Source organism: Micromesistius poutassou (genome assembly GCF_964030765.1).
Source record: "Micromesistius poutassou genome assembly, chromosome: 9".
Lineage (NCBI taxonomy): Eukaryota > Metazoa > Chordata > Actinopteri > Gadiformes > Gadidae > Micromesistius > Micromesistius poutassou.
In genome coordinates, this window is record NC_140279.1 from 14,309,645 (window position 1) to 14,330,030 (window position 20,386).

Sequence of the window (20,386 nt, forward strand, 5' to 3'; positions counted from 1 at the left end):
TGCTTTTAGTGTATTGAAATGTGTCAAAATGAACATCCTGCATGCGATGGCAGGATCTGTGCGAAGTAGGTAATAATGTAGATGCAACGTAATGCGGAACCGATTGAGTCATAGTCGTGTCATACAAACCATATGCTTTATATTTAAGATTTATAGTCTATGTTGTTCATTTACACTCTCCCTTTTTCAATAAATACCTGGATACATGCTTAATCCCTCATTTTCTCTCATTGTATAAAGTAAAAAATGAAAAACATATACAATTGTATTTGTATTTGTGACCTTATTTGTTTGACAATGACTCTAGATTGTCTCGAGAGCACCAAGGCCAGCTAAATGACTTTCATGTTACCACATTTCATCCTTTTAATTGCGGGGCTTAAGTCTGCTCTGTGTGGGGCCAGAAAGCAGCCTCAGCTGTGGTATAATAACCATATACTACGGCCTGTATGGAGCCATTGCTTAATTATCTGGGTTATACAAATAGAAGATGCCATTGGGAATGGTGACAATGGCGAGTGTTTGTCCTTGAATCGCTCCAAATGTGCATCCAATCGGCCTATGGAGGTTAGTGTTACACAGGGATGGAGTAAAAAGTGGTTAAAGGAGGCCTGGGGAAAGTGGGTCAAGTCAATGTTTTCCTGCCAGATGTGGCCCCAGTCGAATGCATGCTACTGGTAAACTTTTGCACCGAGATCTGAAGATTCTCCTGACCTACATTCGAGCTCTCCCATCCCATCATTTGAACCTTAACACTACCATTTGAAGAGAAGGCAAAACGCTGGCGTTAGGTTGAATTCCACGTAACATGAAATGTGACCTTCACACACAAAGGCTGGGTTATGTATTTGGATTGGTTTTATTTAAAACATCCATGAATAGTACAAAGAGGTATATATATATAAAAATGAGTCATCATTTATTGAAGAATAGCTTCCTCTTGCCGAGCCTTACAGGATTGCAGAGACACCGAGCATGACAAAACAAATACATTGAACAACAAGTGCATAAGTGAACATGTGCCAACCGATGTGGGCACATGTCCTGTACAGCACCAGTGTATGGGATCATGCCACTGTATGGAAACATACTATACTCATGGAGAACAATATGTTTTTGGAATGAAGACAGGAACATTGTAATGTATATCAATTGTTTAAAAAAATGGACAGGAGATACATACATAATTATGGAATAAAACAAACTCAAGGCAAAAGAAACTTAGCATTTTCACTTCTTCCAGGATTACATGTACAAAAAAGTAAACCGGTAAAAAAAGAAAATAAAAAGATAAATAATGAAATAACTGTACCACAGACAGAAATAACAACATGAAGAGAATAAAATAAAACAATGCAACAGAAGTAGAGACTGAGAGTCACCCTTAAAGAAGTGTGTCTGTGTGTCTCAGTGTGTCTGTTGCTGAGGGACTGTTACTTGTCTCCCAAGCCGGATCTTGTATTTAAACTATATTATATATATAGTATATCTCCATATATTTATTTACACATGTTTACACAACCCTTCATCATCAATGTCTAGAGAAAGCAACTCAATCCAGATGCGTTAAGTTACATCCATTATATTATTAATCGTTCCCTCATTATTTCAGTCATATACTTTTCATTGGTTGAAAACGACTGGAATAATGAGAATTATATCGGACTCGTCAGCCAATCCGTCATGGACAGAGTCCATCAACCGCCATTTGTATCTTCAACGTGGCACATTGAGAAGCGCTCACACTGCCATTCAACAGATGAACGGAAGCCAAAGGAACAAGAAGCTGGTCAGAGGGCAGATCCTGAAAGTGCTGACAGTTCCACCAAACTCCTCCAGACGGTTTAGTGCGCACAGTAAGGGGGCTCAGAAATGGGTCAGTGGACCCGGCCACACGCCTCACGGCTTCCTGCGCGTCCCGAGAGTTTGTGTGCATGTGTGTGTTTGTGCATGCGAGTTGGGTTTGTTTCGCCCCTTCTAAACTCTACAATGATCATGGACAAGTTCAAGTCCATTTCCCTCGCTATTAAACCTTGAACAGAACAGTCTGAATGGAACTGCGGTGTGGAGCTGCAGCAAATGTTCAATCCGACCAAAGCAGTTCAGTACAACAAACAAGTCGTTTGTTTTGGTGAATCTGAAGTCCTATCTAGGACAGCAGCAGTAGCCACGTCCCATCCTCTTCAACCCCCCCTCCCCCCTACTGCCACATAACTTCCAGAAAACCGTCCAATCGTCATTAATTACATTCTCGAAGCGATTAAGACCAGATCCCACCAGTGTGTAAATCGGAAGCACCTGGCTGAGAACTGGAGAACTGGCTTTTCCCCCCCATCGGACCTCAGTCATCCGGGATGGCCGTGTTGCAGTTCCCGTGGTAGATGTACACGGGCCCGTCGCAGCGGTAGTACAGCTGGAACACGTCCCCGTAGCCGTGCTCCCGCCACCAGGTGCAGAGCTGCCGGTTCCAGCCGCACGCCAGCGCGTAGAAGAGCTCCGGGTGCTCCATGCCGATCATGGAGAAGAAGTCCTGGTCCCCCAGGTGGCCCCTGAAGCGGTACTGGTCCGCCAGCTTGGCCACGTTCCCCGGCTCGAGGAGCTGGTTGTAGAGCACCGAGGCCCGCATGGCGCTCAGGTCCAGGAGCATCACGCCGCTGTTGAAGCCCGGCAGGCCGTCGGGAGGGGGTTCTCCCACCTTGGTCTGGGGGTTCTCCTTGCGGTACTGCCAGAAGGTGTGTCTGGGGGAGAGAAGGGAGGAGTGGCGTTTAGGGCTCGGTGGGAGCACTGATCGCTGGTTTAAGAAGGAGAGCACATGCAGGGCTGACTGCCCTCCAGGGCTCTTTGGATATAGCATGGCGCTTATGCTTTGGATCAGCCCCATTACCCCTGTGGCTCAGAGGCACAGCATATGCAAGTATGAAATAATGGGAAAGAGAATGTAGAGGGGATTTAACATGAGCATTATAATACTCACCAAAGTATGGTGTTGGGAATCAATACGAATGGGATATAAAACTGAAATAACACATTAGTTAATCATCAGTCTGCTGTTAAAAGTTCCATGGTCAGTTGATAGGCTGTCAATGACTTTGTAATTGCTGGGTTTTGTTAACTGTAAGTCTGAGAGAAAAGGTGGTGACACGATTTTACACTCAAACTTGCATTGGGCTGGATGATCTTTTTTTAGATTACTTGATGCAAAATGAAGGGTTTATTTCTTCAGCAATTTGTTGGCCCTGAAAAATGGACATTTATAAAGCTCTTTTCAGACCTGTGGCCACTCAAAGCGCTTTATAGCTGTTGCCTCACACTCACCCACACAATCACGACCACATTCATACATTGACGTCTACCATGCAAGGCAGCAGTCACTTCATGGGAGCAGTAAAGGGTTAGGTGCCTTGCTCAGGAACACTTCCAACACTTGGCAAAAAGTGGACCAAATTTTTTTTATTTTTTATTATAAAATATTTACATTTTCTTGATGGAGTAAAAAGTTACACAGTGCAGGTTTAAATCTATGACAGGGCAGGAGGCCTAACCCCAATTCACCACTGCACAGATTAAGGACAGGTGACAAGAATTCTTCTCTGAGGATTCTGCGTTTCCACAGTAGCTATGGAATGTCTATGTGAGGAATGTGATGTATGGAGCTCGGGATTGCGGCTGGGTGTTTTCTCAGCTGGGGTTAGCCCATGGGACCAGAGCCAGTTTGGGTTCAGTTACAGACCCAATGGGCCTCCGATGGGTCTGGTGTCCGCAACCTACAGCATCCTCCCTTTTCCCTCACCATCTTAATAGCCTTTACAGCATCGGGTGAGTTAAGGCTACCAACAATGGATGAAGTCAACATGAATTCCTTGTTAAAGCAAAAGCCTTTGAACAGGTTTTTTATTTTGTGAAAAATGCACCATAGTGTGTTCAAAGCCGGCCCAACTCGTAATTCACTAGAAATGCACTGAATGGCTTTGGTCAAAAGGACAAGAACAGCAGGAATAATGTGTCTAGTATTAATAATTATCCACCAGTAAGAATTTCTAAATTAGGCCAGATAAATATCAACAGTAAATGTCCACAACAGAGGTCACTATAATATGGATCTTTTAGTTTGTTTTATTTAGCTTTAAACACTCAAATTAATGCTAAATTTAAACTAACCATTTTCTAAAAATATTCACATATATTCAGGCTTGTAAACTGAGAAATAAAGTGCCACTCTCAAACAATTGAGCTATTGAAGGCTAGAAAAAAAAATCAAGCTTCAAGACGTATGAAATGGAATAACCCGCAACCATTTGCCCTTGAGAGTTTCTTGTATGTTTGTTGAGCCAGCTGGCTTATCGCTTAATCAAATGAAAGCATGTATTCACTGACTGGACTCTTGATGCAAAAATAGTTTTTGAGACCACCGCTTTGAAGATAAACCCCCGGAGAGGTCTTTACAGCAGATATAATGGCGGAACCATCAGTGTGAGTCGACCGGCTGGACTAGTGAACGGAGAGGCTTTTACAGCGGATACAGTATACTAGCGGAACTGCTCAGCAGTGACAGACGACCGGCCAGCTGGACGGGTGAATCAGTCACGAAATGGACTAGTGGAGTCTGTCCTTTCAGCTGTTGTACGCATGCCATCCCTATGTTAACTGTACAGTGAAACACAGAGTAAAACAGCATTGGAGAGTTTGATTAGGCTTTTACTGCTGCTCTCAATCCAATCCAATCAAACAACACAGTCGATTGGAAAAATAGAGATCTGAAGGGGTTAAAATAGCAATCATGTTTCCAAATAACGTCCTCTCATCCTTACTTCAAAAGCAAAGCTTTGTTTTTGTGCTCTGTTCAGTGCTTAGGGGGGGGGGGACCCAATCAGGTATTAGGGTTTAACATTTGGAGTTGGGAGTTACAACAGAGCAATTTGCTCTGACAGGTGCAATGAGCTGCAACTCGGAGGTATATGAAAGCTGCTGGAAAACGTGTTCATTTCCTTCCTTTTGTTGTTGTTTTGTGTAGAGATTCTGGGAATCTTGACAAGAGCTAAAAGTGCTGAACCCAAAGCTCCACTCAAGATGTACGAGCCCAAGTCAAATAGGTAGATTACGTCCACTTCATAGAGTCTGTTATCTTCAGGAAAGCCCGATGCTCTCTGATCTGCCTCGTTCAGAGATGTTCTCCATCTCTGAAAAAGCCAATGATTTAAATACGGCCCTTGCACATGAAGCAAATCACATACCCACGGCCATGTCAAACCGGAAAAAGAATAGACTGAATAGAAACATCTCCAAACCCTGTGAAAGCGCTGAAATATTCAGAGAGAAAGATGTCTGAGATACATTGACGACATGGAAGTGAAAAAGAAAAAGGATGTATTATGGGGTTGAGTTAATGAGCAGCAATCTTATTAAATACTATTCTCTACCTCCGTGTTGCTCCTTAGGAAAAATAAACCAAGTTTAGTTCACGGTTTATCAATGTTTTCATGATAAAAATACAGTGGGAAGACTTTAAAGGAGGTGCTGATGAGGCTCCCGAGAAAGTACATGCATCTCCACTCTGAAGCTTCAGCAAACCTACAAGGACAGTGCGCGTATGTGGCTGACCTATATACGCGGGGCTGCCGCCCTATATATAAATAACTGGGGTGTGAATATACGATTTAATGTGCTTGTTCACATGGCGTTTTACTGTGCCGACTCTTCTGTAGTAGTTTTCCATCAGGGGACTTAAAGATCTCTCCATGTTTCTTGAGTCGTGAGTGTCTACGTGCACGGAGACACATATTTGGATCGGGGAAGGGAAATATTTACACAATGTGATTTTGGACTAAGGAGCTCACATTTAATAGACTGCCGCTGTCTGGATTCAGCACAGACCACAGCAGGACGTTCAGCTATCTCTGGCAATTATTTTGACGTTAAAGCATCAGTGTAACAGATGCTAATGATGGAGCCACAGAGACCGAGGGAATAGAGTGCAGGGGGCTTTACTGGTGTTTGCATTAGCTAATTATATGGGCCATTTGGGCTAATCAGGCTCCAAAAAGACCAGTACTTGTACCCAAAATATGATTTAACATAAGGTGATTTAATGTGATGAGATAAAAGCTCCACATTTGTCCTTGCAGCGGTTTAGTCTGCTTTCTGTCCAGGGTAGCCCTGTTGCAACTCCGAAAAGCAAACAAAAAAATGATTTTAAGTAGCTTCATACTGATGAGTAAACAACTATTAAGTGCTTTGAGTTTCGACACATTTAATAATAAAGCAGTAGATAGACTTGTTTTTATGAGCAAGAAAAAAAAGGTTCTGACACTATGTGGAGATTTCTGCATGTAAATGTGGCTTCTGCTGCATGTACTTCCCTGATCCCTGAAACATAAGAAGCCCTCTGCTCTGTATCATCTATGCGTCACTACGCAACAAAACACTGGTTATTTGGTTCTTGGTGGAGATATCAAGCAACCCAATTGCATCAATAACTGAAGGGCGGAACACGCTAATCTTCATTCCGTAACCATTTGTGACAGATTTTCATAAGCCATGACAGCCATACAAATTGTCATCCAGGACATTTTTACCAAAACCATGACTGCACCAGCTCAGTCCACAGTAATATGCATTTTGAAATATATTATGGAGAAGAGGCTGCAAACACATATTTATGACCCCAGGGGCACACAAGCTGACAAGTGAACTGAAGTCCAAACCAAGTGGCTGCAACAATAGGCTATCCTCAACGTGTATTCATTTTTGAAATATATTGAGCAGCATTCACATCACATCCTCAACTTTGGCAGGAATCATCAATTATAATTATAATATAATCTCTCTACCAAATGTTCCCAAAGAAAAACCCAAATATTTCCATATCTTCCGTCTTTGCCTGAACACAACAAACTCTTCTACCATCAGTATTTCTTAGGCGAGTTTCTGGCGGACATCAGACTTCTCACAGTGCCAGCCTTGTCCACCCGGCTGCGTGAGGTTTTACCCCCCTCCTCGCCACCCTTTCAAGTGTTGCTCTCATTTTTTGGGCACTAACAAACACAAGCAGGGACAATCTGTGCCACTACTCCGCTAGAATCAATCCATCACTTCGTTCCGAACAGGAACTTCGCCCGTTAACACAACTGAGACACACTGCCTCTCCTCACTGCTGTGGAGTTAAGAAATCCTGAAACATGTGCATCGACGTCGTGTTGGAAAGTATTGCCAAATGTGCACCTAAACTATAAAGCCCTATGTGCAGCGTGGAGAGATGCTACCCAAACACAGGATTTGCATGCGATGATTAATATGCGTTTAAACTACACTGACAATGTTTTCCATATGCTTCCTTGATCGCATCTGAACGTATTCTCGATGCTCGGATCATAATGAGTGCTGAGTGTGCCTCGGAGGGCCTTCACACCTGAATTCCTTTGGGATCCTGTTGTGGGAGGATCGCCCTGTCACAACGCATTTCAGCAGCGAATATGAAAGCCTTTGCTAGTGATGTTCTCCAACAGCCGGTGGAAAGATGCGTCGTTTCCTCTAATGAACGTTTCAGCGTGCGTTCTTTTAAATAATGCCCTGTGTGTTAGCATCAAACGAGCGCAGGGAAGCGAAAGTGTTGCTTTCGGAAAAGCACTTCCACATAGGAGCGGGTTGAAGCAGAGGTTAGGCTCGCACGCACACTTTTCAGGTAGCATTGAAAGATGGATAAAGCATTAATCATTAAGCATTATAGAAACCAGAGGTGGAGAATGTATTTTTATAATTATTTTTGTCATAGGCCAAGATGCAGTCTGAACAGAGTATTCGGCCCGTGTGGAATATGGGTAGGGATTCAGCTGTCCTGATGCCAGTGGGGAGCTCGTTCCACCAGTGTGGAGCCAGGACAGCAAACGATCAAGATTTTATTGAGCGGCTGCTGGGGTTCCCACATAGTGAGGGAGTAGCAACCCGTATGGCACTCATAGAGCCGAGTGAATGGTTTGACTGTGTCCTGGGTGTAGGACGGGCCAGAGCCAATCGCAGCACGGTAGGCAAGTACAAGTGTCTTGAATGGGTATCGAGCAGCCACCGGTATCCAGTGCAGGATGCGGAGGAGTGGTATAGTGTTACACAATGGATCTTTTCCAAGTCTTCTTTTCTGGTACATCCTTTCTCGGTATTAAGGGTTCAAAGTAGACAAAGTGAAGAAACGTCTACCTACTCACATTTTCGAGAAAGCAGCTAGCAACACAAAAATGCCATTAAAGTTTTAAACAGGTTTATGTCATATGATCATCAACATAGTAATATGGGCATATTAGGGCATATTACTAATATAGTAATATGCCCTTTTTATCACGGTTACAGTTTTATTGTCACACTGCGAGTCAAGCTGATTGGATTCTTGCCCTGACAGTTCTGTAAAAACTCCTACAATCTTGTAATTAATTCATTGTGTTTCCTTTAAGGGACAAATTTACGGCACAAGCACAAGAAGCTGTCAACGCCGACAGATGCCATGTGCAGGCTGGCACTTGGGGCTAAGGGAGCGAGGATGCAGTGGGAGTTGTGTCGTTATGGGGCAGTTTGTGGCTAATTAAATTAGTGCACGCATTAGTACAAACTTGCACAAATTAGCACATATCATATCATCAGTGTGATGGCAGATGACTGGAATGACCAAGTAAGTACTCGGAAGTTTTAGTAGAACCTGCTAATGCAATGATTTACAGAATAACTAAAGGCAAAGGTATGTTGGTCAGTGCAAAAAACCTTTGTATTCAAAACGGTTTCACACTGCACCATGTATTAGCCAATAATGAAGATTCACTGCTGTAATATACATTTAAATTGCTTACACACACCTAAACCTATTTAACAAAGCATGCCACCAAATGTTTGTTTACATCCTCTGATAAATCCAACCTTCCTCAAGAGCTCAATTCATTTTGATGAAGCCAACATCACAAATCTTGGCCTACATTGTTGAATAGGTGAATGATACGACTATGGAAATAACTTAATTTCAAATTTCCCATGGACTGCATCGATCCTCCAATAATTGAGGGTAGTAGCTGCTGTGGCACAAAAAAAACAAAAAAGCCCTCATCATCCAATTAAAAAAAAATTGAGTCAGAACAAATCCAACAGGTGTGCATGAGGTAAATACACACTGTGTTCTCCTGCGGCTAGGCGGCCCTTTTGTGAATGGCTCCTGAAGATACAATACAGATACACAATGTGCTGGTGTGCAGCATATTGCTCGAGATGCCTTAATCTGCAATGGTGTGGTCTAGGTGAGGGAACAGGAGGAGGAGGAGGAGGCGGCAACAAAGACCCAGAGAGGCTTGGACAGAAGATGTGTTGCAGTGTCTTGTTCCATACTGCCACATATGGGTTAGGGCCGTCTACAGGCATCATTGACTCAGCTGGCTGGCTTTAATTGATTGAGTCATGATCCAGAGGCTGATATATCGATCTGTTTTACCATCACCGGGGTCATGCCATGTCACTTTTTTCTACAGATACAGACCCCCCGTAAGAGAGTTCAGCAGGATAATAGTAAAATTGGAAGAATCCCAATACCAGAACCAATTCCAAAAAAAAAAAATCAATAAATAGGAATCATTTAAGCAAAACCTTTAACATTTTAGTGATCCAAAAAAAAAAAAAAATCAATGTGGTACTAGGTTTACATTGTTCAGTTCAAGAATTTGATTGGATTATATTAACAGAGACTCCCACCGCACCACAGGCACAACACAGAGATTGCGATCACTAATGGGGGGGAAAAAGAAGCCAGCAGTGGCTTAGACTGCTATGACGCAAGCGACATCCAGGCGTGATGTTCTTGTGTGCCGTAAGTAACGTGGAGCCACGTGCGGGTAAACTGTATTAAATGCACTGGTCTTACAAGATTGCATTATTGAACTCTTACAAGAGATCAGTTGAATGACACACATTTCCAATCCCTTTCCTACGTCACTGTTCAGAGTGGCTTATGACACATTAATTACATTTGAACTGCTAGGGGAAGACTGAAAACCGCCCAGTGATTCCGTTAAGTTATTAAATTAATGCAAATACATAAGAAGAAATAGAAAAATAAAATGGTTTCCAACACTGACAACAGCAGTGAATCCTCCCATGTTTTATATTCCTCAGAAACTTTCCTTTGTTGAGGGACCAATACCTCAGGGAGGAGTAGCAGGATGGATGGAAACAGACCTATCAGGATGATGCAAACATGTCATGCCTTCCATTGCCCAAACACAGGGCCTGCTACATTTTATACATCTGCACCAATGCCTCATAAAACTAAAACGGTATGGTTGAAAAAGAGGGGACAGAGAGGGAGAAGGAGACATTAGAGGACCAATAGCAGCAGTTCCCGTCTTCCTGTGGTTTGCGGCAAACCAAAGAAAATGATGATTATTACCTTCCAAATGTCGAAGCACTTGCATGGAAGTGTCCCTGCCATCACTAGGAATTCATTTTGTCCTGTTTAACCTACCATTTTTGCTCCCTGAGAATGAAACTTGACCCATGCGGGAAATGCAGGAATAAAGACGAAATAGCATTCACTTATGGCGCTTTTCCACCGGCGGATACCGGTGAAAATGCGCCATTACACCCTGCACTAAACAACACCAACTGTGCTGACCCGTAATACAGGCACTACAATGGCACTACAAATCAGTGGCTGACATAATTCCTATAAAATGCATGTGTGGCATATTTGATCAAGTCATTTGAAACAGCAGGCCGAAGTATGCACATTCATGCAATCACATTTCTAGGGTACCAGTGTTTTCAGTTGTCACAAAAATACAGGGAACACGTTGTCCTAATATCTCTCTCTCACACACACACACACACACACACACACACACACACACACACACACACACACACACACACACACACACACACACACACACACACACACACACACACACACACACACACACACACACACACACACACACTAATCTGTCCTTCAATCATTTTCCGAACGTACTGCCTGAACACCACCACCACCAACCCCCCGTAAAGTCTAGTGGAGCAGCATACCTCGTGAAACTAAGAAGGATTCTGCTGATCAGTATGTGAACAAACTAAAGTCATGATGTGTTTTTCATTACGATACCCCACGAGATAACCCCCATTTCAGCCGGGCTGAAATGGGGGTTATCTTGTGTGGTAATGTAATGAAAAACACATCAAGACTTTGAGATTTGTATCGTGCAAATTTGAAGATTTTGCACGATACAAATCTTCAAATAAATATTAAAAAAAATAAATCATTGTTAATCTCTGCAGTCACCTGAGCTCCACACCAGACAGCGACACTAGTGACGTTTAGCAGTTGACGTAGGGGAACGGTGCGTACCTGTAGACTGGCTGCATCTCCCTGGTGATGCCCAGGACGGCCCCGGGGGGAAAGTGGTCAAACTGCTGGAAGAGGTCCCTGATGTTGGTCCTGTACTTCAGGTCTAGGTCCACCTGCACGATCCGCGTCAGACCTGGAAGATGGTGCTTCGTTATGATGACACTTCCATATTGGTGCCTCATCATTCGTTATGACACTTTCATATTCGCGCATACCGTTCACTATGACACTTCCATATTCGTGCCTTACCGTTCATTATGACACTTCCATATTCGTGCCTTACCATTGGTTATGACGCTTCCATATTCGTACCTTACCGTTCGACCAAAAGTGATGCATGGGTGGTGAAAATAAATGAAAGTAAAGTCTGCTGACTGGCATCAGTAGTTCCCATTAAAATAATTGGTGCCTGGGACACATGGGCAGATTGGAGCAAAGGAGAAAATAAGTTGTACAAAGGGCTTGCAATATACCAGATGAAATATTTGATTTATTACAATATTTTTAGGGCTGCATACAAAACAATTAAATGCATGCCATATTTATTACCTTCCCCCCAACCCCCTGGCAACCAAACAAATGTGTACCTCAAGCCATGCCATAACCCAAACACTGTTGTTCAGTTATGATTGTACCTACCCCCATGGCTTTGAAAACAAAGTATCACAACACAGGTTCCGTACTTACATCTCTAGGAAGAGTGCTTTTTCATTAATGTAGTTTTAGCCAAGACTTTCAGCTAGCTGGTGCTGCAAGAATTACCTCAAGTATAAAGTAGAAGTATGCGGGACCATTTCTTTTTATCAAGATCCATTACTACATTACTACTACTGGAGAAAAAACTTGGGGGTTTGTAGATGAAAGATGGTACTAGATTACTTGGCGAATCAATGCACTCATTTTGATAATTCACAACCTTTTTGGAACCCATCTGGTGGCTTTTTTATACCATTGAATGGTTATATGGAAATCCATGAAGAAAAGAAAGCATTAAGCATATGTTATACAAAGAAAAACACGGTGGAGCTTTTGAGTGCTGCAAACACTATCTTGCAATCTTTGTAGACAAGAGAAAACACTAAGTATCCAGGAACCATGAACCTGTCATCTGTTCATTGTTTCATGATCATTGTTTCCTGGTTGCCATGGTGATGAAATGTTGGGAAATCCTTGGAACACCGGACTCGTACACCATGGAAACAACGTGATCACTGCACTGGTGGATGATTGCCATGTTGATTTCACAGTGATGACCATGAAAGCTAGTGATTGGATCTGGTTTTCAGCCTCTGTCATGGTGTTGAAATTGATCAATAATAGGATTCTCCTCTATGGTTATACTCCTATTGTCAGTCTCAGGAAGTTAAACTAATTTACTGTGAATATGAGATAACTTTATCAATTCCTCTACAGTCAATACTTTTGTTGTACTTGTGGCCTTTGCGGCAACTACTCAAAAAATAAAGCGTTAATTAACCAAGTGGTTACTCACTAACTTAATGACGAAAACAAACAAATTATACAATGACAAGAGTAATAAAGTCTAGTGCTGCAGATAAAGTAAGGCCATCTAACAATATTAAAAACAGTCTACAGCATCAATAGTGCCCTGTTGACCTTACTTACGACAAATATGGCATTTTGTGTCAGCAAAAAAAATGTCAAGTTAAATGACGGGTTTTGCAAATTTTGGCAAAACACATTGTAATTATTGGCATCAACTGAAAAAAAACAAAGTTGATGTGAAATTCAAAACGACGGGTCAGGGGCCAACGCAGGTTCTGACTGTAAAGGGCCAGACATCACACAAAACGGCCCCTATAGAGGGGGGAAAAGAAAAGAAAAACACAAACTTGGCCTAAACTAAGCTTGTTCAAACACTAAACAATGAGAGGTGACTGGGCTTCAGCATGGCTGGAGCGAAGGGGCTTTGAGGGAGAGACATAAATAAATCAAAATAAACTGGGCTAGCTAGCGTCAGCCAGTTCGGTCTTCCTATCCAAACAAGGAAGTGACCCGTCACAATGCCTTCATGCGCTATGCCAACAGCGTGGAGACCGGAAGAGAGTCCTCTCTGGTGCCGTGCTTGTGTTCTGTTTATACTTGGTGGGCTTAGCCAGAGGTGGGGTTGTGGGAATAGGTGTTAGTCTGTTATAACATTGGGGACGGTGGTGTTTATTCTATGTTGTGTTAAAGACTTAGCACATGACTTCAGTCATGTATTTCACCGCTGTGAACAGTCTTGTACATTCCACGATCCCCTCTGTGTGACAGCTACCGTGACACCTAATAATGCTACAGGGTAGAGCTGGTGATTCCTACGAAAACAACCTTTCCGTTTCATATTTAGGGCTGATGTGGAGGCCAGACTCATCACAGTGCAAGATGGATGGCATACATTTCAGCATGCTAATATTTTGTTACACCATCCAGTCATTTTCTCACAAAATCCAATAATGGAAGTAGAACTTCCAGCAGAAAGGACTGCTACCAAGAATGAATAGATCTGACCCACATACTTAACTTCCAACACCCAGTAGCCCATAATGCTGGGTCATTTATAACAGCTCTTTGATCCTTTTGGTGCTGAAGGCTTTGTAGTTAAATTTTTCTTTAAATCACTATCTTTGAGAAAGAAGGAAATTAATATACGTTAATGTGCCCTTCATGAGAATATGCCATATATGAGACCTGTATGGACCACACAAAGGACAGACAAAAGGAAACTATTGGAAAAAGGATCAGAGCTGAATAATATTGATGTTCGCTGAATGGGAGCTGGCCCAGAGGCATGTGCAGAACTACACAGCGGCTTCGTGCTGAGCTGGAGTGAATGAACAGCAACAGTGACCACACCGGTGACAATCAGACCCAATAGTATGTTTTTTGTTTTTCACATGAAAAAACTAGGTCAACATCATTAAGGCCCTAACCCGAGTCAAAATAATAATACTAATTTGTTTGTTACTATAAAAAAACTAAACCCTATCTAAACCCGTGGGAACTGGCTAAAGAAATGGTTGGACAGAGCAGAAGCTAGGGTCTTTGACTCCCAACCAACACAAATCAGTCCCCAGTGATTACCTGTAGGAGTTTACCTGTTTGCTTAGGACATTTTAATGATTATTGTAAGTCACCCAGCATTAAAGCATCTCCAAAATTACTAAATATAATGAACAACCGGAACAATAAGGTGCATTTTTATGTCGTCATGTTTGCGATGACACTACACAATGGAAAATTTGAATTTGCAAAATAAATAGCTAGTTCTCCCTCTCTCCAAATTCTCTACCAGCACCAAAACACTACGGCAGTGGCACTGGTTTTAACAAGTGTCATTAAGGTTTGAAAGCCAGGTAAAATCCCATAGCTGCTCAAGAGTGTCAGGAATGACTGTGTAGTACAGTCTCTGCTACTAAAATACAGGGGTTGTCTGGCACAGTCACTCTGGAGAGCGTGGTGTATGTAGGTCAGTGAAGGGAAGGCTTTCATTGGATCAGAGAGCTCCTTTTTAACTGTGATCAACAGGACAGTTCTATTCTTCAGGGCTTCCTGCAAACCAGTGTACAATAAGTGCTAGTTTTAAATCTCAGAGTCCATTGTGAGCAGATAGGAAAAACACAGAACCTCGACAGTTTGGCACATGACATAAAGGAAGTTAGAAACATTTATTTAAATATGTTCAGATCTTCTGTGTAATTGTGAACATCACGTTGGCAGTGCTGCAGGGTTGAGCAGTTTTTACCGCATGGTATATGAGCATTGATTATCAATGCTTGGAGGCTGTAATGTTCTTTAAGTAGTGCATAGAGCAAGACTGAAAATCCATGATGAGGGCCATTTCAGGAAAGGTGGAAGATGGTTGTCATGGTAGATTATTCTCAACGACAAAAGATGCAGGGTGCACACACACACACAAAGAAATGGATTTCCTTGAATTCACACTTAAATACAAATGTAAGGTCATTTAAAGGTAATTGCTTGAGAAACAGCCCCTACATTACAAATCTGACCGTGACACACTCAAGCCCCCCCTCCCCATCATCAGCCCCAGGATGCTTGCAGACGGGACTCACACATCCATGATCGTAGGATGGAAGGTTGGAAATGTTGAATTAAGGGTTGTGATGGAAAGAGGCAAGTCCTTAATCCATCACTGCTAGCTCTGGGCGGTTGTGTACAAATATAGCTCTCTGCCTGCACAAACAAAACTGCCTACTGGGAATTTTAGTCAGAAATTATAATTATGAAATTAATTAGGAGAGCGTGTTTCCATTGCACTAGTTGTGCCATCGAGATGTTGCACAATTTGTGACAGCTGAAACCTGTATCCCAGCCTCTGCCTGACAGTCTTCATTAGGAGGCCGATTGCGTCCTTTAGTTTCAACTTTGTTTTTGGAATAATAGGGCTAACACAACAGTTTGTTTGACATTTTTTAAGTTGTTTTGAGTGTTGCAGAGATCTGAAGGATCTATTAAAAGCACAGACGATACCACAGCAGTCAAGTCCTTGCAGTGGCACCTTCATCCTCCCTCAAAAAAGGGACATTTGGTTTTACGCTGTTCAATTGGTTATGTTTAACGTCTAATTTAAATGAACATTGTTAAGATCGGAAGTAATTAGGACGCGACGATTGGGCAATTATCTTCCATCCATTTAGTGGACATTAAGTTCTCAACCCATGCTAGACATGCATCTTGGTTGATGGTTCCAACCCCCAAAATCAATTAAAGTGAATAACCAATTATTAAGTAAAAGATAATCCTACCACCCTCATCTGTCAAGCGACAGAAAAGCAAAGATGGGATGATAAAAGTGCGGTTTGGGGTAATGTACTGTAGGTTTTTCTGTAGAGAGCTTACAGATGAATACTAATTTGGGAAGACAACAGCTTGACCCCAGTTTGTGAAAGGGTCGGTCGTATTCAAAGAATGGTCAATTGTAAATGGACTGCATTTATCTGGCGCCAGTGGCCCCTCAAAGTGCTTTTCAATATTGCCTTACATTCACACACCAACCATGCAAGGCAACAGCCAGCTTGCCGGGACCAGTAAGGGGTAAGGTATCTTGCTCATGGACACTCAGCTAGGAGGAGCCGGGGATTGAACTAGTAACCTTCTGGTTACCAATCAACAGGCTCCTCCTGAGCACCATGCCATAAGGAGCACTTCAGTAAAAGCAGTAAGAACCCAGTAGAAGGGCTGAGAGGGTCATCCAAAAAATAAAAGGGAAAATAACTTAATCGAAACCTACGAATCCCATGACCTACACTTCAACAGCAACGTAGCATGTGATGACCTAAATGCTTTGCCCCAGTTCAGCTCAACTCACCCCAGGTCACATTTTCAAGTGTCTTTTCTTCTGCGCAGTGAGTCAGGCTACGTGGAAAGCCACATCACTTTCAATTTGCCTACGTAGTTCGGGGCGGCCGGCAGAGGTGTCACAGACTGAATATTGATCAGAGTCCCGGAGCCCCAATGACTTGCTCCATTGGCTGAGTGCTGCCTCACGCTGCCTCTCCTCTGGAGTGTGAAAAGTGTCTGTTCACAGCACCCTGAGCAACGGCGAGGCCTTGGAGCGATCAGCTATTGTGCACTGTACGGTGGCAATATTGTGGGCAGAGGCATTCATTAATTAGAGGGGATTAAACCCTTCCCTCCACTCTGCAGGGCGGTGGCAGCACGCCACGTTGGTACACATGACTACGCAGGATGAAGTATCTAGCACTGAATGTTTGGATAGCCTTTAAGAATTATATGTTTACCTGTCACAAACAATTTTTTTATATAAAAAAAAGGAAATAACTTTAAGACGTTATTGCTAGGTGTTGCAATGATAAATCATGAACACGTGTCCAGTCCAGTAATTATCTTGACCTTTTTGCGATTTAATTCGCAAGATAATGAAAATGCAGTCTCTCAAGCACCAATATGATGACTTAAACCGTGCTATGGCTTGCCACAATGTCTAAAACTGGTATGAAATCAAGGATGCACGCAATGGTTTGTCTTATTTTTAGTACTGTCAAAACGCATCACAGTTTATAACTAATCTTGCCTATAAACCATTTTCAATCGATTGTTTTAACTAAATCAATCTTTATGAAGACAGACCTATTTCCAATGCCAATCAAGTGATTGGAGTGGTTAGACTGTGAGGGAGAGTACTTACTTTGAGGCATAATGTGATGCATGGCCACAGACAGGAAGAAGATGGCATCACTGTAGTAGGCCCCAGAGCCTGCACTGAAGTGCTTCTGCATGGCCTCCACAATAGGGAAAAGCTTGTGAGTGAGATCTACCACGTCATGGAACACCACCTACACCAGGGATTAACACAATGGAAACAAATACATTAATAGTTTATTTCTTACCTGTAAACAAGTTGTTCTCCATTCTGAATTTAACGCAAAATGCTTTTCTCACATTGAAATGGGATGACATAGTTCTTAGGCTGTTGTATTAAAATGGAGAAAAATCGCAACAGTTTAGGATCTAGAAATTTCTAGATTCATGAGTCAAAACAAACACATAAGAGAGATGACAAAACTAGAAACACGACTGAAGAGAAAACTACTTCTACAAGGTTTTTTTCTATTCAACCTAACTTCACCTAACGTCAACCTAACATCATTGTACACATATAGTGCAATTACCCATCGCAACATTAAGAAATCAAACCACAACCAATGAAAGCTATTTTTAAGAGAGCTACTTTCAAGTTTGTAATCTAATAGTGTTGAAGTAACCAACTACCAACTGCTGTTCATTTGGGTGGCCTGTTAACACTGCTTTGTATGATGGGGGGTCTGACCGAATACATTGTGCTTCATTAGTTACGCTCGAGGCAAAAGAGCATGATGCTATCGTTAAGGCAGTCGTTGCACATCAGAGTAATATAACATCAATCAAGTAAACTATGTTTAAAGTCATCGAGCCAGCTGTGTGAGATAAAGGGAATTTTCCGAAAAAAAGAATGTCCAATATAATGTTCCAACTTATTTATTATATTTATAATGTACATTTATATTTGAAAGATTAATAAACTGTCTGAACTGAGTTTGGGAAAGCAGTAGAGCTGAAGTGTGACCTGGCATTATTGTGGGTAAGGGTATGATGTCCAGTGAGCCCTAAGGCAGGGGTCAGACTAAAAGATGGGCATGTTTGTTCCAACAGGTTTTTGAGTTTGGCAAAACTCCAAACCATCCTGCCGTTTGAATAATTGCAAGACTCTACCTGAATGCATTGGTTGCATCTGCCTTTTAGTTATCAGTGTTAAGCTCTTTGTAAATTGGGGTTTAAAAAAAGTAAATTGTATTTTTTATTATTCGTAAAAAGAAAAAAACATTCTGCATCACATTGAATCACACTGAACCAAGAGAAAGAATCATGTTTTCTGACAGGTCAACACTGCCCCCATGTGTTTCAAAACGGAAGTAGTGGAGTCTCACGAGGCTATGACAGGACAGTCCTGGGCAAGACCACCACCTAGACCAATACCAACCATTACACACAGCTTAATGTTGAATTCAGTCAGACATTGTGATGTAAACACTTTAATTCCTAGTAACTCTACATTCTGTCCAGTTGTTTTACAAACTTTGCTTTAACACTTGAGTTTCTATTGTCCTTATGCCTCACCTGGAAGAGGCCAAAGCACTTGATAGTGCATTTTAGTCATTAAGCATCTGCTAAGCAAATAAATGTATGTTTATACTCAATTTAGGCCCAGAACTTCTTACCTCATACTGGAACGTTGCGTCCAGCAGAACCTCCTGAAGCATCCGCTGGCCCAGTTCTTGGCTTGCTTGGTCACTCACGAAATGGAGCACCAGCACTTCTTTCTCAAGGAAGTCCCCATGCTTCACCATGGACAACATGGCCACCCTGAACTTCTCCTGCAGGCTCCGGCTCTTGTCTATCTTGGTGAACATCATGAGAACGTGAAAGTGCGGGTCTGACAGCGAGCTTGTGTCTTCACCGCCCTCCCCACCCTCCTCGTCATGTTCATGGGTGCGTGGGGTGAGTCTGGTATCCAGCGTAAGGTCAGCGTCGTTTCTGTTGGCGTTGTGGCTGGCCTGGCTCTGTTTGATCCGCTTGGTGGTGCTTGAGAAATTTTGCCTCTCTGAACCAAAGTAGTAGAAAGCTACCACAGCCAGTGCTGCAGCCATAAGAAGGATCAACTGGTAAGATCTAAAGGTGCTGATCCTACCCATGGTACAGACCACCACTCTCAGCATGCCCATATCTCCTCATTTAACCATGGTGGACCTTCTACTGGCATGGGAGGAGTGTGTCAATGGGAATACATGTCCCATCAGACGAAACAGCTGTAAAGAAAACAACAGGCTATTGTAACACCATGAGGAAATATAATTCAAGGTTTTACAAACAGCACTTTGAATAATGATAACACTTTTGATAATAACAAATTGATAATGATCCTGGTTAAGCAGGTTATGCACAGCATGGATAGTACGTGGTTAGTTCAATTTGTTCGATGGCTGAATGAAACGTTGTGAAATGCATTTGCTTTACAGTTACTCACTTATGATTTTGAGCTGTGCCTCTCCTTGCAGATTCTTGGCTTTTGAGGGAACGCCTTCTGCCAACATCTCATTGGAAAGCAAGTGTAGACGCCTTCACAACAAATGCATTGCCTTGCAACATGAATACACAAAACCATCATTATTACCACTCCAAAGAGGAACTACTGACATTCTCGCTGGTTAGCCAGCTAGCTACGAGACTAAACAGCCAGTAAAAGCAACTAACGCGCTTATGTCCGTCACCCCTATTCATCCCCCCTCGCCTCAGAACACGAAAGAACACACATGTAAGTCGGTCACATACATGCAAAAGGAGAATAAAGTGAACAACGACCACGACTGTTTCACGACTCAAACAACGGCACGTCAAATGAAAACATGACATTTATTCTCCAGAAACAAAACCAAAATAATTTATCTCGAGTCGTGGCCACGCCCATCTTCCGGTTCAAGTCGCCGTATTTTGCACACCGCT

The 20,386-nt window shown here is 42.4% G+C and overlaps 1 protein-coding gene across 1 annotated transcript; it reads right to left on the reverse strand.

The window, feature by feature from the left end:
- Nucleotides 1–900: 900 nt before the first annotated feature.
- On the reverse strand, nucleotides 901–20,281 carry xxylt1 (xyloside xylosyltransferase 1). The gene is made up of 5 exons (XM_084472575.1): nucleotides 19,911–20,281; nucleotides 19,105–19,692; nucleotides 17,535–17,682; nucleotides 11,363–11,495; nucleotides 901–2,738 (listed from the first exon to the last, which is right to left on the reverse strand). The coding sequence occupies exons 2-5, from the start codon at nucleotides 19,606–19,608 to the stop codon at nucleotides 2,342–2,344; spliced, it is 1,182 nt and encodes a 393-aa protein (XP_084328701.1). The 5' UTR covers nucleotides 19,609–19,692; nucleotides 19,911–20,281; the 3' UTR covers nucleotides 901–2,341.
- Nucleotides 20,282–20,386: the final 105 nt, after the last annotated feature.

Bases quoted from the DNA above. Each gene is read 5' to 3' on its own strand.
- xxylt1 (XM_084472575.1), bottom strand. From the start codon at position 19,608: ATGGGCATGCTGAGAGTGGTGGTCTGTACCATGGGTAGGATCAGCACC. The intron at 17,683-19,104 runs GTAAGAAGTTCT...TCCCTGGTGTAG, and splicing joins ACGCAACGTTCCAGTATGAG to GTGGTGTTCCATGACGTGGT. The intron at 11,496-17,534 runs GTAAGTACTCTC...ACCATCTTCCAG, and splicing joins GCATCACATTATGCCTCAAA to GTCTGACGCGGATCGTGCAG.